The 15,242-nt window shown below is 41.1% G+C and overlaps 1 protein-coding gene across 1 annotated transcript in view; it reads right to left on the bottom strand.

Annotated features, from left to right (window-relative positions):
* POLR3B (RNA polymerase III subunit B) overlaps positions 1–15,242 on the bottom strand; it is a 104,974-nt gene that overhangs the window by 70,657 nt on the left and 19,075 nt on the right. The window contains exons 9-10 of the mRNA XM_032836502.1: positions 14,938–15,046; positions 6,802–6,924 (exon numbers count right to left, since the gene is read on the bottom strand). Coding sequence (XP_032692393.1) covers positions 6,802–6,924; positions 14,938–15,046 — 232 coding nt within the window. The remainder of the gene's footprint in view (positions 1–6,801; positions 6,925–14,937; positions 15,047–15,242) is intronic.

Below are 15,242 nucleotides of genomic sequence, written 5' to 3'. Positions count from 1 at the left end.
AGAGAGAACCCCAGTCCACAGTTAATATTCCGGAGCTGTACTTTTCTCCCCTCAAAAAAGGAATCACACCATGTGAAGACCTCTATTCCGAAAGCTGCAGAGCACTGCTGAGAAAAAATAAAACTTAAGTAAATCAAGGGTTATGCTGTTTTCACGGACTGGAAGCTTTAATAGTATTAGGATGGCTTACTGTTAAAATTCTCTCCAAACTGATGAATAGGCACATCATATTTGTTCCTGGAAATTAATACTCCCGGGTTTTTTTTGTTTTTTTTTTTTTTTAAAAACAACAATCAGGGATGCCTGGGTGGCTCAGTCAGTTAAGTATCTGCCTTTGGCTCAGGTCATGATCCCAGGGTCCTGGGATCAAGTCCCACATCAGGCTTCTCCCTCTGCCTGGCACTCCCCCTGCTTGTGCACTCGCTCGCTCTCTCTCTCTCTGATAAATAAATAAAATCTTTAGAAAAAGAGAGAGATTAAAAAAACAAAAATCAATGGATTCTAAAATTGACATGCAAATGCAAAAGAACTGGAATAGCTCAAACACTCCTGAAAAACAAAAGGTGGAGGACTGCTATTACCTACTTTTGAATAGAAAGCTATGGTAATCAAGACAGTGTGAGACTGGCGTAAGGGCAGACAAATAGATCAATGGAACAATATGTCCAGAAATAAACCCAGGCTTTCATGGTTAGAGGATTTTTTAAAAGATTTTATAAATAAATAAAAATAAATAAATATTATATAAATTTGACTGAGTGAGAGAGCACAAGCAGGGGAGCAGCAGAGGGGGAGGGGGGAAAGCAGGCTCCCGTGGATGCGGGGCTGGATTCCAGGATGCTAGGATCATGACCTGAGCCAAAGGCAGATGCTTAACCAACTGAATTACCCAGGCACCCCTGGTCAGATGATTTTTGACAGAAGTACTAAAGCAGTTCAACAGGTGAGGGAAAACCTTTTCAACAAATGTTGAAATATCTACATATAAATATCTACAAACTAAAATGTTAACTTTGACCCCTACCTCACACCAAATAAAAAAATATCAGTTTAACATGGATTTTAGAAATAAACATAAAAACTAAAACTATAAAGCTTCTAGAAAAAAACATAGGAGGAGATATTCTTGCCCTTGGGGTAGGCGAAATTTCTTTACACAGGACATAGAAATTGATAACCATAAGACAAATCAAAAAACCTCCTGATAATTAGATTTTATCAAAATCAAAACTGCTCATCAAAGACAAAGTTACGATAATGAAAAGGTAAGCAATAGACAGAGAGAAAATAGTTACAATAATAAATCTGACAAGGGATTTATACCCAGGATACTTTTTTTTTTTAAAAAAAGGACTAGAAATTCAATACTAAAAAGATAACTCAGTGAGGAAAACAAGCAAAAGATCTGGATACATCACTAAGAAGTGAGTAGTAAGTCCATGAGGAGTGTCCAACATCATTAGTCATCAGGGAAATGCATACTAAAACCATAATGGGACACACAACATCCAACACCTAGTAGAATGAGTAAAAAAATTAAAAAGACAGACAAGACCAAACGTCAGTGAGGACAGGAAGCGATCAGAACTCTCACGCACTGGGGGTGGGTGGGGTGGCAGATGGACTGCAAAATGGTAATTACTTTGGGAAAAGGTGTAGTAGTTCCAACTTTATCAAAGTTACATACACAACTGCTCTTTGATCCAATAATCCTATTTGTAGGTATTTATCTAAGAGACATGCTGACCTGTTCAGGCAAAGACTTGTACAGGAATGTGTACAGCAACTTTATTCATAAGAGCCAGAGTGAAAAAACCAAATGTCCATCCACAAGAAAAAGATAAACCACGGGGTAGTCATACAGTATAATACTACACAGCAACAATGGCCAAATGACACAATATCTCAGACGGTACGCTTAGGAGAAGAAACTGGGCACAAAAGAGTATATTCTGAACAATTTCATATGTTCTAAAACAGGCAAAATTAACCTGTGGTGAAAAATCAGAACAGCGAGGAAGAAAATCAGAGGATGGAGGTAAAAAGGGACTAAGAAGGGACATGAGGTGCAGAAAAATGAAATTGGACCATTTCCTTATACCACACATGAAAACAGACTCAAAATGGATGAAGGACCTCAATGTGAGACAGGGATCCATCCAAATCCTTGAGGAGAACACAGGCAGCAACCTCTTCCACCTCAGCCGCAGCAACTTCTTCCTAGGAACATCACCAAAGGCAAGGGGAGCAAGCGCAAGAACGAACTACTGGGATTTCATCAAGATCAAAAGCTTTTGCACAGGAAAGGAAACAGTCAACAAAACCAAAAGACAACTGACCGAATGGGAGAAGATATTTGCAAACGACATATCAGATAAAGGGCTAGTGTCCAAAATCTATAAAGAGCTTAGCAAACTCAACACCCAAAGAACAAATAATGCAATCAAGAAATGGGCAGAGGACATGAACAGACATTTCTGCAAAGAGGATATCCATATGGCCAACAGACACATGAAAAAATGCTCCACATCACTCAGCATCAGGGAAATACAAATCAAAACCACAATGAGATACCACCTCACACCAGTCAGAATGGCTAAAATTAACAAGTCAGGAAATGACAGATGCTGGCAAGGATGCGGAGAAAGGGGAAACCTCCAACACTGTTGGTGGGAATTCAGGCTGGTGCAATCACTCTGGAAAACAGCATGAAGGTTCCTCAAAATATTGAAAATAGAACTACCCTATGACCCAGCAATTGCACTGCTGGGTATTTATCCTAAAGATACAAACATAGTGATCCAATGGGGCACGTGCACCCAAATGTTTATAGCAGCAATGTCCACAATAGCCAAACTATGGAAAGAACCTAGATGTCCATCAACAGATGAATGGATAAAGAAGAGGTGGTATATATACACAATGGAATACTATGCAGCCATCAAAAGAAATGAAATCTTGCCATTTGCAATGACATGGATGGAACTAGAGGGTATTATGTTTAGCGAAATAAGTCAATTGGAGAAAGACAACTATCATATGATCTCCCTGATATGAAGAAGTGGAGATGCAACATGGGGGGTTTGAGGGGTAGGAAAAGAATAAATGAAACAAGATGGGATTGGGAGGGAGCAAACCATAAGTGATTCTTAATCTCACAAAACAAACTGAGGGTTGCTGGGGAGAGTGGGGTCGGGAGAGAGGGGTGGGGTTATGGACATTGGGGAGGGCATGTGCTATGTGAATGCTGTGAAGTGTGTAAACCTGGCAACTCACAGACCTGTAGCCCTGGGGATAAAAATACATTATATGCTTATAAAAAAATAAAAAAATTTAAATTAAAAAAAAAAGAAGGGACACAAGGGAACTTCCCTGGGGTAATGGAAAAATAATCTACATCAATTATGTAAAATTATGCAATTAAGATTTGTATATTTCAGCACACATAAATCGTACCTAAAATATGAAGTATTAAAAACTAATCAAATAGTGGGTGTGAGGAGTAGGTGAAGATTTAGATGAAACAAGATGGCAGACTGTCGGTAATTATTGAAGCTGGGTGATGGGCACAGGGGGGGTTCATACTACTCTTCTGTATATTTTGTGCATGTTGTTTTTCTACTATAAAAAGTTTTTAAAGAGGATAATTTTCAAACAACAATGAATGCATTTTTTTTTTTTTTTTAAACTGGCTTTCAGTTAGTCAGAAAAAGGGGCTGGGATTCCTGATTCTTTATCTTGGAATTCCTGTCCCCAGTTATGTGCCTGGGAAATTTCTGTGCTTCAAAAGTAGCTCAGGTATCACCTACTCCTTTTCTCTGCTATGTGAATTCCTTATGCATAAGGAACTAAGTGCTTTCATTCCGCTTTAGACCCTGGCCATATTTTAACTATTTACAGGTATGTCATTCCTACTAGACATTGTGTCTTCTTTTTCTTTGATTCCTGATGACTAGTTCAGAGCTGGGAATGGGATGGAAGTCCTCCGTGGTAAGACCAGGACATCATAGGATCCTCTCTGTTTAGTGCCCATTGGAGCATATGAAAAACTCATACTCTGGACGCCTGGGTGGCTCAGTGGGTTAAAGCCTCTGCCTTCAGCTCAGGTCATGATCTCAGGGTCCTGGGATCGAGCCCCGCATTGGGCTCTCTGCTCAGTGGGGAGCCTGCCTCCCTCCCTCTCTCTGCCTACTTGTGATCTCTGTCTGTCAAATAAACAAATAAAATCTTTACCAAAAAAAAAAAAAAAAAAAAAACCCCAGATGCGCCAATCCCTGCCACCATGACCTAGCAATAAGTAGGACCCAGCACCGGATAAAAGCAAGCCCACAGTCAGTGGAAACTGCCAAGAGACAGGCAGTTCAGTCTTCCCTCAACTGAGCTGTCCTCATGAAATTCTGGTCTTCCAGTTCCCTTGGGAAAGAAGCTAAAGATTCTTCACTTTGAGGAAAGAAACAGGAACACAGGGGCCTAGTACCCCTTCTGAGTTAGCTTGCAGTCAGCTTTTTCCTGGCGTCATAATGTTATCATGGCTGCATAGTGTGAGGGTTGGGGGTGAGAGCCCAACTTGGGCATGAACAGGTTAACGCGACACCCCCTCGTGCATCCTATCCTCCGAAGAAGGTTATACATAATTTCTTCTCTCTATGCCACAGCCCTTGATGAGAATGACAGAAAATATCCGTGAGCAAGACCCAGCAAGTGGCTTTGTGGGCAGAAGGAATGGAGGAGAGATACCAAGGGAAGCATTAAACACAAACACAACTCAGGTGTTAAGAAATCCACTAAGTGCCATGTCGCCAAAAGTTCACCATGCACTTGCTACTTGCTCGCTTACAATAACACACAATATCCACGTTGCCCTAACTTGTATGTCGCACTTACCAACCATTTTGGATTATGCATGCCTCAAAAGCATCTTCTTAGTGGCAGATTATTAATCCCTGCTCTAACCCAGCACAGCAGAGTATGAGTCATGTTCATGTTATACCCCGTCTGCATATTCCCATCTCTGAACTGAACTTCTCTCATTGTGTTAGCTGATGTTTTCGGTCAGCACCTGTATAGCAGAAGTAAATGATTTCCCAACCCACTATTTAGCCCTGCTCACACAGCTCTGTGACGCTGGGGTTACAGGGCTATCTGAGCACCAGTGATGCTGTTTGTTATAAAAGGGTAACGGATCTCACTGCGTCCACTGAAGGATTGTGAAGGTAGACCGCTCTTCCCGAACATTACACAGCTTTAGAGGAGAGCGTGTATCTCCCCTGGGCCAACTCCTGGGTATTTCTTGACGTTTCCTCTTCATGTTCTTGGAACCCTTGGACAATGTAATTCCAGTGTGTAACAAAGACTCATGCTCATTACATATTTCATTTTCAATAAAGACCAAACATAGAAACTCCTAAGTCCAAACAACTTCTCCTGATGCGGCCTGCCCAAGAACTTGAGTTGACTCTTACTTAACTGCATGAAAAGAAGGCAGGGGTAAGAATAATCCTTACCGATTTGTGCTTTGGAATTATATACACTTACATATGATGATTAACCTTAAATGTTTGTCTGGCTCAGTCTATGAATATATCAATAGAGGTGTGATTTTTCAGAACACACACTAACAGATGTAAGTGGGAAAACGCTATCTCTATAAGCATCCTGGGTAACAAGAAAAATGCCACCTGGAATTTATACTTCATTGTACATAACTCCCAGAACAGACAATGTATATATAGATATGTAAGCACTGTCTACCGTGCTTCTATAGCAGGAATCCCTACCTCCCAGGACGGCTATGAGGTGCACTGCCACGGACTGATACTTAGCAAAGTACTTTACAAATGTGGGACTTGGCATCCGAGGTGTGGCTGTGAGGGCTCCAGTCACAAGGGCAGGGAAGCACAATTGTTTTTAATATTTCTTATTTCTATTATGTTTAGCGTGTGTACACACACACACACACACACACATATATATATATATATACACATATATATATATATATATATAAATAAAAGACAAGAAACTAATCTTGTCCTAAAATCCCCAAGATCCAGCTAGGAGTTCTTTAGCAGGTCGATGAAGGCTTGTACTGGTAAAGGGTTTCTGATCCTGGCTTTTCTTGCTGATGACACCAGGAATTCAGAAAAAGGGACTGAGACCATATACAACTGGACACTGAAAGCAACTGCAAGTAGGGAATAAAAAGGGAACTTGAGGAGAAATGAAGAAAAAAATCTTCTACACTAGAGTTGCTGTAGTTCAAAAACATATATTGGGGCAACTGGGTGGCGCAGTAGGTTAAGCGTTCAACTGTTGGTTTCAGCTCACGTCGTGATCTCAGGGTCAAGAGCTCGAGCCCCACATCAGGCTCTGCACTCAGAGCAGAATCTGCTTACGATTCTTTCTCTCCCTCTGTACTCCCTGCTGTGCACTCGTTTACATGCACTCTAATAAATAAATAAATCTCTCTAAAAAAACCCCAAAAAACCAGAAAAACAAAAACATAGATCACTCAGGCAAATAAGTGAAAGAAGAGTACTTGCTATTTTATCAGAACAAAAGCCTCTTGGACACATATCCCCCTTCAGGGTTAGACACCATAGGCTGATAATTTATCAAGGCAGACTCCTTCCTCCAATTCCTAAAACACCAGTCAAAGAAGCTTCTCTACTGTTCCTCCCACATCCCCAACACCCTCCCGCACCTACACCCCGAGAAGTTACTGCATCTGATGCTTTATGCACGAGCAACATTAAATCTCCAATTCCCTTTCATAGCAAAGGACGACATGAAAAGACACACCTGCATCTGTGTGAAAATCTGAGCTTTCTGGCACTCTTCCAAGCTGGGCCCAAATGCAGCCATCACGTGCTCCTCTGTTCCAATCATCTGTACAATTTCCTGGTCACTCTCAACACCCATGGCCTAGGAAGGAAAGAAAAGATAGAAAGAGTGTTGGCTTTGTGTTAACTCACTGACATTTGCTTATGCTAATTTGGCATTGTTTGTGGGTATTACTTCTAAGCAAAAGCTAGCTCTTTTCTCAGAAACGGTGCCATCTGGCATTGGCAGCCCCAGCCCAAGCTGCAGAAGAACCTGAAATAGAAATTTTGATTGGGAAGAGGAAAACAAACATTCTCAAGCACTTTTTTCGCATGTGTGCAATCTTCTAAAACGTTTGAATATCCAGCAAGTGTCATCGTGAAAAAGGAGGTAGGAAGGTATAGCAGAGACACTGGTCACGATTACGAAAGCAAACTAAAAAATTAAAACAAAACAGCCAAAAAGCAGTAAATCAGAAAATGCGCACTGCCGAAAGTAAATGGAACCCCAATTAGTTTTGTCGCAAGACTAATTTTTCTGAAAACGATCATTCACATTAGGCTAGAAGAATTTTTCCTAAAGGATGTTTTAGCTCACTATTCCAGAGATATCAAGCTATACTTAATGCAGGTTTTAAGAAGAGGTTTTAAAAAAAAAAAAAAAAAACTAAAAACACACTTAAGAGGTTTAAGAAACCCACTTATCTTAAGTGTTTCAAGGTGGCAGCCGGCAACGCCGGTCTTTGTAGATTCCATATGGCACTAGGGCTCACTCCTTCACACATTCACCTGGAATTCTGCCATATCAAGAAATAGAGCATAATCTCACTAAACCTCTCTTGGCAGAGAAAGAATCTGCTTCTTAGAAGTTACGGGAAAAGTTATGTTTGCATTAAAATTCTTCCTTCAGCTATGCAGAGAAAACGGAACCAGAGAACAAACGGAACCCACATTTGTAAACTGTCTCGCTAGGCTTCGATGCTCTGGTGCCCACTTCCCCACACACGGGGGAGAAGGAGGGAAACCGAGTCTCATGTTCCAGGGAGGAACGTGGAGAACATAAGTAGGGCACAGCGGGAAGGGCATCTCTCAGAGTCACGAGATCAGAAGTGTCTGTCCTTAAACAAGGTCAGTGACCAACTTCACAACCACTACTGCTAAACCGCCTTGTCCACCTGTTTCTTCATTTCTTTGAACAAGAGGATGCAAAATTCTACAGCTCTCCATTTGAATTTGAGTAATCTGTGATGCAGAAATTCGATGTGGATACTTCAGGGTCAGATGTAAACTGACTGAAGGTTTGAAACTTGTGGGGGGGGCGGAGTTAAATATATGCTATGTCCCTTCAGGCCACCTGTGGTGGTTTGAAAAACATTCACCAAATTCTTTGACACTCTCTTCACAAGGTAAAGACGACTCCTCCTTCAGAGTGGAAGCTCAACTCAATGACTCACTTTTATAAGAAAGAAGCACAGAGTGCAACTGTGGAGCCCTGGTTAAGAACAGCACCGCGGCTTCCTGCTTGCCCTTGCCCGTAGAGAGCACCTGGGCGGGAAGCCAGCGGCCATGTCCTGCAGACACTCATGCAGCCTGTGGAAAGGTCCAGTGGTGAGGAGCCAAACGCCATCATGGGGGAGCCGCGAATGGAAGCAGACCCCGCCATGCTCCAGTCCAGCCTCTGGGTGACTTCAGCACGGGCTGACAACTTGACTCCTCAAAGACCCTGAGCCTGAACCACCCAGCCTAGCAACCTCCGCATCTCCGACCAACAGCAACTGTGCTATAATTTGTTACACAGCACAGATAACTAACAGACCAACTTTTGGAATTAAATTTGCTATTTAAACATAAAAAAAGCTTTGTAAAGGGAGAACTTGCTTTGTTCAAAACTGTGTTTTGTAAACAAAGATGCTCTCACAACACAAGTCTCTTCTATACTTTAATTTTCATCATTTTAGCTCTAATTTGATAGGACGCATTTGTTCAAATGGACACTAGACATAAACAGCACTACTTAAAAATACTAAAAATATAATCAAAAATTTTAAGTTCATTAAAACACTTAGCATTTCACGGATTAAAAGAGAGCAATCTTAAAAAAACTGTTATCAGTTCTAATTTTTAAACCAATGAAGGAAAATATCCTAGATTATCCTCTGATGAAGCATATGGAGGGCATCTACTCTCACAGTGATGGCATGTAGGTAGGCCTGTCTACATTTTCTCCTTGGTCTGCAAGAAGCCAGCCAAAAACACGAGAAGAGAGTATTTCTCTGCTAAAAGCTAATTAGAATATAAATTAACTTTTGCCTCTCAATCTCCCAAGAGAGTGTTAAATGTGTTTCAACGGAATCAAAACAAATATACAAAAAACAACACCAAGGCAAGTAATCTGCAGTAGAATCTAGTCACCCTTTCCTAAAATCACTGATAATAAAACTTTGTAAGCAATGCACTTCCCTCCCCAGGGGAAAGTGCAAACACTAAAAGAGACCCACACGGGGCGGATGCCAACCCGAGTGTGCAAAATGATCGAGCAGGAGAAGGTCTCGCTGGGACAGAAAGGGAACACGAGAGCTAAATGGCCAGAAGCATTCTGGATCAGTCCCCTCTCCTGAGGCAGGACAACCTCTACACCTGAACCGAAGCCACCTGGGTTATTTTAGTAATTAATTTTTAGTTCAGCAATTTCTAAGTGAAAAAGACTACATAGATTTGGCATGTAATAGTAGTGAAAAAGTCCTCCCGCATTCTCATTTGACATACGGAGCTGCTTCAAGCTGTCCCGAAGCTGAATCTGAGCAGTAATTTTATAACTGCATAAAATTTTCAAGTGTTCTAACATGGATCTAAACAGACTGCTTAGGCCTTCCAAATATTTCTAAGCCACGAAGCAAAGATACGCCAAGTACATGGTAAATGACACCATATGTGCAGGGAGAAGGATCAGTGGCAAAGCTCTGCTCTACAAGGACTAAACCCCTCCTCTACCAGGTCACTGAACAACAGGGTGGTAACTTGGTCAGGTTATCATCGAAAGCGCTCTAGTGCCAAAGACCAAACTGATTTTATGACTACTCAGCCTTGGGAAGTCACAGCTACAAATAAATGACATATTGCTATGGAAACGACAGCAAAATGCCCAACCATTGTGCTTTACGGACACAATTTAGACATCTAAAAACTAGCTTTATAAGGAACTCTTTGTACTCCAGATATCTGAAATCATTTCACCTGACTAATAAGTCAGAAATGAATGCTGTATAATAACCTTGTGAAGAAACAGCAGAGATGATACGTTTCAGCAGGTCACCCAGTCTGGCCATCGGGAGTAAGAACAAAAATGAGGGCGTACGCTCTTTAGGAAGCAGCATAAAGTCTTCTCTTCGCATACCTACTAAGTGTGACTACAAGTGTGACTTGTGAAGACAGAGAAAATACTAACAAGAGAAGAACATGCCCACTGACAGTAATATGCTGAAATATACTGTGTGACAGAGGGAAAGGGAGAAAGTGCTTAAAATACCTAATATTCAGAAATCTCTAATCTTTCTTCAGCCAGGAATAGATCTGTTATCACTAAAAGTAGTCTTAGTAGATACTAAAAGAACTGTGATGGCCCTCTTTAACTCTGCAATTTTTTCTCTTTAAAGATCAAAAATTTCAGTGTAAGTTCGTTTCCAAGAAACAATGCCCAGCCCCCTTGAAATCTGATCTTCTTTTCTATAAAAACTTTCAGACTACAGAGGCCATCACAGAGCATCTGCTGAATACTTGGGAATACAAAATGTAAAGTGGGAAAGATTCATGGGCAGGAGAACCTTTGTAGTGATTCAAGTCCATAAATAAGGCTGATCTAGGTCTTAAAAAGCTTTAGCCGTCATATTCAGACCCAGCATGGAACCTGGAAACCCTGCTGCTTCTGTCACTTTTAGCCAATTGTTGGTTACAATCAACAACCATCAAGTCCTAATGACTGTCAAGGTCTGTGTTAGGGCCACACAACACAAAAAGAGAAATGATGTGACTTTCCTGGTCTCCCAGTTTATTTTCCCCAGCTCCTGACACTGAATGTGGAGGCAGAGCGAAGGCAAGAGAAACAGTATCTTCATTCTAGGCTGCCCACTTTTCAAAAAAATAGATTATCTCCTTTGCGTTTCAGGACAATCCTCCCAGGTGAAATTTTCACTTTACGGGGGAATTATCCAAGACGCAGGGAGACTGGAAAATCTGCCTGAGGTCACACAGTTAACCAGTAGAGAAGCTGGAATTTGGCCTAGATCTGTCTGATGCTAAGATCTCCCATTTCCCGTGTTGCTGCCCAGATGGGAAAGTCTTCATAGAAGTCATCAGACAAGGTTCCATCTCCTGTTAAAATGTCCCTCTAACAGGAGACCGCAAAACGGGACTATCTGTGACCAATATACTTCGATTATTTAAACTGAAAAAAATTTAAATAGTTGTTGTCATTCTTATACACTGCTGATTAACATGCAATGCTTAGGTCTCATGAGAAATTTCTGGCCACATGCCCAAGTTTTAAAAAAAAAAAAAAAATCTACTTCCATTCCCAGGAGTTAAGTCTCACAAACTACTCAGCAATATATACAAATATTTATGTAGAAGACGACCCAGGGTCGTGTATCAGAGTGAAAACTTGGGGGAAAAAGGACACCTAAATGTCCCCCTACGGGAACTGGTTAAACAGATTATACCACCCATGGCTAATTCCTGTACGACACCTACTAAAAATAATGATGTAGCTCTGTATTTATAGATATGGAAAGCTTTTCACAATTCACTGTTCAGTGGGAAAAAAATTGTAAAATCTATGTGTATATTACCAAAGCAAAGGAAGAAGGGTCTGAAAAAACAGGTCCAAAAATGTAGTTCTACTTTTCAGTAACTTTCTAAATTTGTACAATTCAAGGACTGTCTTATAATCAGAAAAGGAGAAATCTGAAATCTCAACTACAGGTTATATAAAAGTACATATTAATTTACAGCCTCATTATAAAAAGGACTTAAGTTTGCTATAAGCACATGTACACATTTGCAATATAATATTAAATTTGACAGAAGAAACTGTCTTATCAAAATTTTGCTACTTAGCCAAAAAAGTATTTGACAAACGTTTTCTGATTTTAACATGTCCATGTTAAAATGTGATGTATTTTCCATGTGAGTAACATAAGACTACTGCATTATTACAATCAATTTATAATTTCTGGTCTAAGGAAAGTAGTCCAAAGCGGCTTTAAGCCTCTAAAACATCCATGAAACTCTTTTTGATCCATGGGAACACACTGCCCTCTACTGGAGATGCAATTCTACACAGTTAGATGAAATTCTTTTTCCCTCCTAAACACTAAGTATACAACGCACGGCATTGGGGCCTGTGGGATCCCGACAAGAAAAGACAACATTACTTCTGTGATTTAAAAATATAAACACTTTAGAAAGGTAATAAAAAGTACATTTAAGAATTCTCTCTGGCTCCCCACCCTCCTGTCAATCTAAATGGTACTGCTATTATGATCACCATAATCATCCTAAATAGAAAATGACATCACCTCATTTAGAGAACTTAAAAGTATATTAAGTTGCACTAAACATGAAAAAAAAAAATCTACAGGGATGCCCGTGTGGCTCAGTTGGCTAAGCATCTGACTTTGGCTCAGGTCATGATCTCAGGGTCCTGGTATCAAGCCCGTATCCCCTATGTTGCAGTCCCTCTCAAATAAATAAATAATCTTAAAAAAAAAAAAAATCTCCTACAACCTTCTTCATGTAATTACATTCAGAACGCAGTTATTTCCTGAGTTAAAGAACCCAACTGGTTGGGGCGCCTGGGTGGCTCAGTGGGTTAAAGCCTCTGCCTTCCGCTCGGGTCCTGGTCTCAGGGTCCTGGGATGAAGCCCCGCATCAGGCTCTCTGCTCAGTGGAGAGCCTGCTTCTCCCTCTCTCTCTGTGTACTTGTGATCTCTCTCTCTCTGTCAAATAAACAAATAAAATCTTATTGAAAAAAAAAAAAAGAACCCAACTGGTCAACATCCACTCAATACCCATGAACAAGCCAGGACGCCCTTCATGGCCCCAACTCTCATCCGACACAAAGAGGCCTGTTTCCCCCACTCCTGTGCTGTCGCCAGGTCACAACTCCTACAGGACGAGTTTAAATCCTTCTCTCTTACTCCTCTGAAGCGTATACCCAAATGTCTTTCCTTTCTAACCACCCGCCCCAGAAACTTCAACTATCCTAACAACCGCCAAGCAGGAATATTTAGTTTCGAAGCAAAACTCAATGAGAAAAGAGTGTTAACCTCGAACACTGTCCAAGTACCCACTCCATTCAGTATCGACTCGAATAAACTGAGCTCTTGGTTTCAGTCAGCCCTGTCAGCAAGATTCCCTCCTGGCCCACACACCCTTCATGGGAGAAGACGGGAAATACAGTTCTGTCCTGTGGGCCTCTGGTTACATTTCCTTCAACCCATCCGTACCGAACCTTGTTTTCCATGTGTTTCTACTTAAAGACGCCTTATGTGATAAACTTACAGACAACAGCAGTGTAATTCATGACCGGATGGAGCTTATCTGACACACGCATCTTCTCCGTAAGGCACATCACTGCCTTCCTGAGCTTAGAAACACTAGCTAGCACTATCAGCCTTGGCTTGGGGGCCATTTCACACAGCAAAATCCCACCCAAAAGCACAAAAATGTGAAAGAACATGGCCCAACTGTTTACAGCAAGAGGGCAGAAACAAGAAGGCGGAGCGTGGCCTTCCTCAACCTCAGCTGGGAACGCAGTTTGGGGACTCAAATCTTTCACTGCTCTGAGCCTGTGCCGGTCCGTGAATAACCGCAAAACCACCACAGGTGATGATCTCAGGGTCAAAAATAAATTTTAGCAAGTAGGAGAAGTCGCAAATACAGAATTCACAAACACGGAGGATCCACCATATCACAGGATGCTATTTTAAAATTCTGCTTAATGACTTATACAATTCAAATGTTCATAAAACATGTGTAACCTTCAAGTCTCAGAGCAGGTGAGGTGAGCCACTATGCAATTATCTAGGAGATTGAACCTTTTAAACACAATTTCCATGGGAAAATGTCTTTTGGGTTCTAAGTCACCAGTCCACAAGCAAGCTGAAAAAAATCAGTTTAAAAACATTCATGTTTATGTAGAAACACATCAGACTCCCAAAGTCCATAAAAAAGAACAAACTTGGTTCCTATTTTTTGACCTGGAAAATTCTACTCCTAGGAATTTAGTTTGCCTACAGATACCCCTACCCCTGGGTAACGTGGTATTACAGCAGTCCTCTAACAGCAAGAGACGTGTGTATTCCCCAGGGGAAGAATGAGTAAGTAAACTGTGGTACATCCATAATGGGATAGTTTGTCAAAAAGAATGTGGTAGCTCTGTATGAATTGATAAGGTAACACGAGCTCCAAGATGAAAGTTACAAAAAAGAAAACAAGCTGAGTGCAAAATGGTGTGCAATGTATGTAAAGTGAAACACAAAACAATAAAACCTGCTACAGACTCACGTGCTTGTACCAGCACTATCTCTTGAAAGATGCCCCATAAACCAGGAGCAGCAGTGTCCCGGGTAGGATAACTATGTGGTTAGGTCCCGGTGAGTAGAAAGGCTTACTTCTCACTCTGTATCCTTTCGTACCTTCAGATATTTTTTTCCTTTTTTTTTTTTTTTTACAGAGAAAGAGAGAGATCACAAGTAGGCAGAGAAGCAGGCAGAGAGAGAGGGGGAAGCAGGCTCCCTGCTGTGCAGAGAGCCTGATGTGGGGCTCGATCCCAGAACCCTGAGATCACGACCTGAGCCGAAGGCAGAGGCTTAACCCACTGAGCCACCCAGGCGCCCCTCGTACCTTAGGATTTTTTATTGCATAGCTGTTAAAAATAGTGAAAACATGTGAACCCTGATCTTAGTAGCTTTCAATTTAAAATATATTACATAACTGACAACGTACGTATGCCACAAATCTTTCCATTCCTCGAGATCCTTAGCCTCCAAATTTCTAATGACATATGAAAATAAAGCAAGAAAGACTTATCATTTTCAGTAGGCACCTGCAGCCTTACCTTAAATATGATGACAATGGGAATATCTTCTGACAACGTATTATGCCTCAAATAAAATCGTCCCTGTTTCACAGCCATATTGGTTCTGCTTTTTTTCTCATGGGTGGAGCTACAAGGAAACACAAGTTGGTTAAACTGTGTCCCCACTTGGTTTCAAGCCAGTAGCATGCAGCAGCAATGATCATCAATCAGTAAGACTCAGTAATCAGTAACGATCAGGAAGCTCCTTCCTAATAGAGGCCTTTTGGAGATGCGTAACTCCTTTCTAAGCTTTCCTGCCATTTCCATGAATATTTAAAACACTA

The sequence above is a fragment of the Lontra canadensis genome, unplaced genomic scaffold (assembly GCF_010015895.1).
Source record: "Lontra canadensis isolate GAN:19392208 unplaced genomic scaffold, GSC_riverotter_1.0 scaffold93, whole genome shotgun sequence".
Lineage (NCBI taxonomy): Eukaryota > Metazoa > Chordata > Mammalia > Carnivora > Mustelidae > Lontra > Lontra canadensis.
Note: the sequence above shows the minus strand (reverse complement) of the source record. Positions and strands in the feature narration are given on the sequence as shown.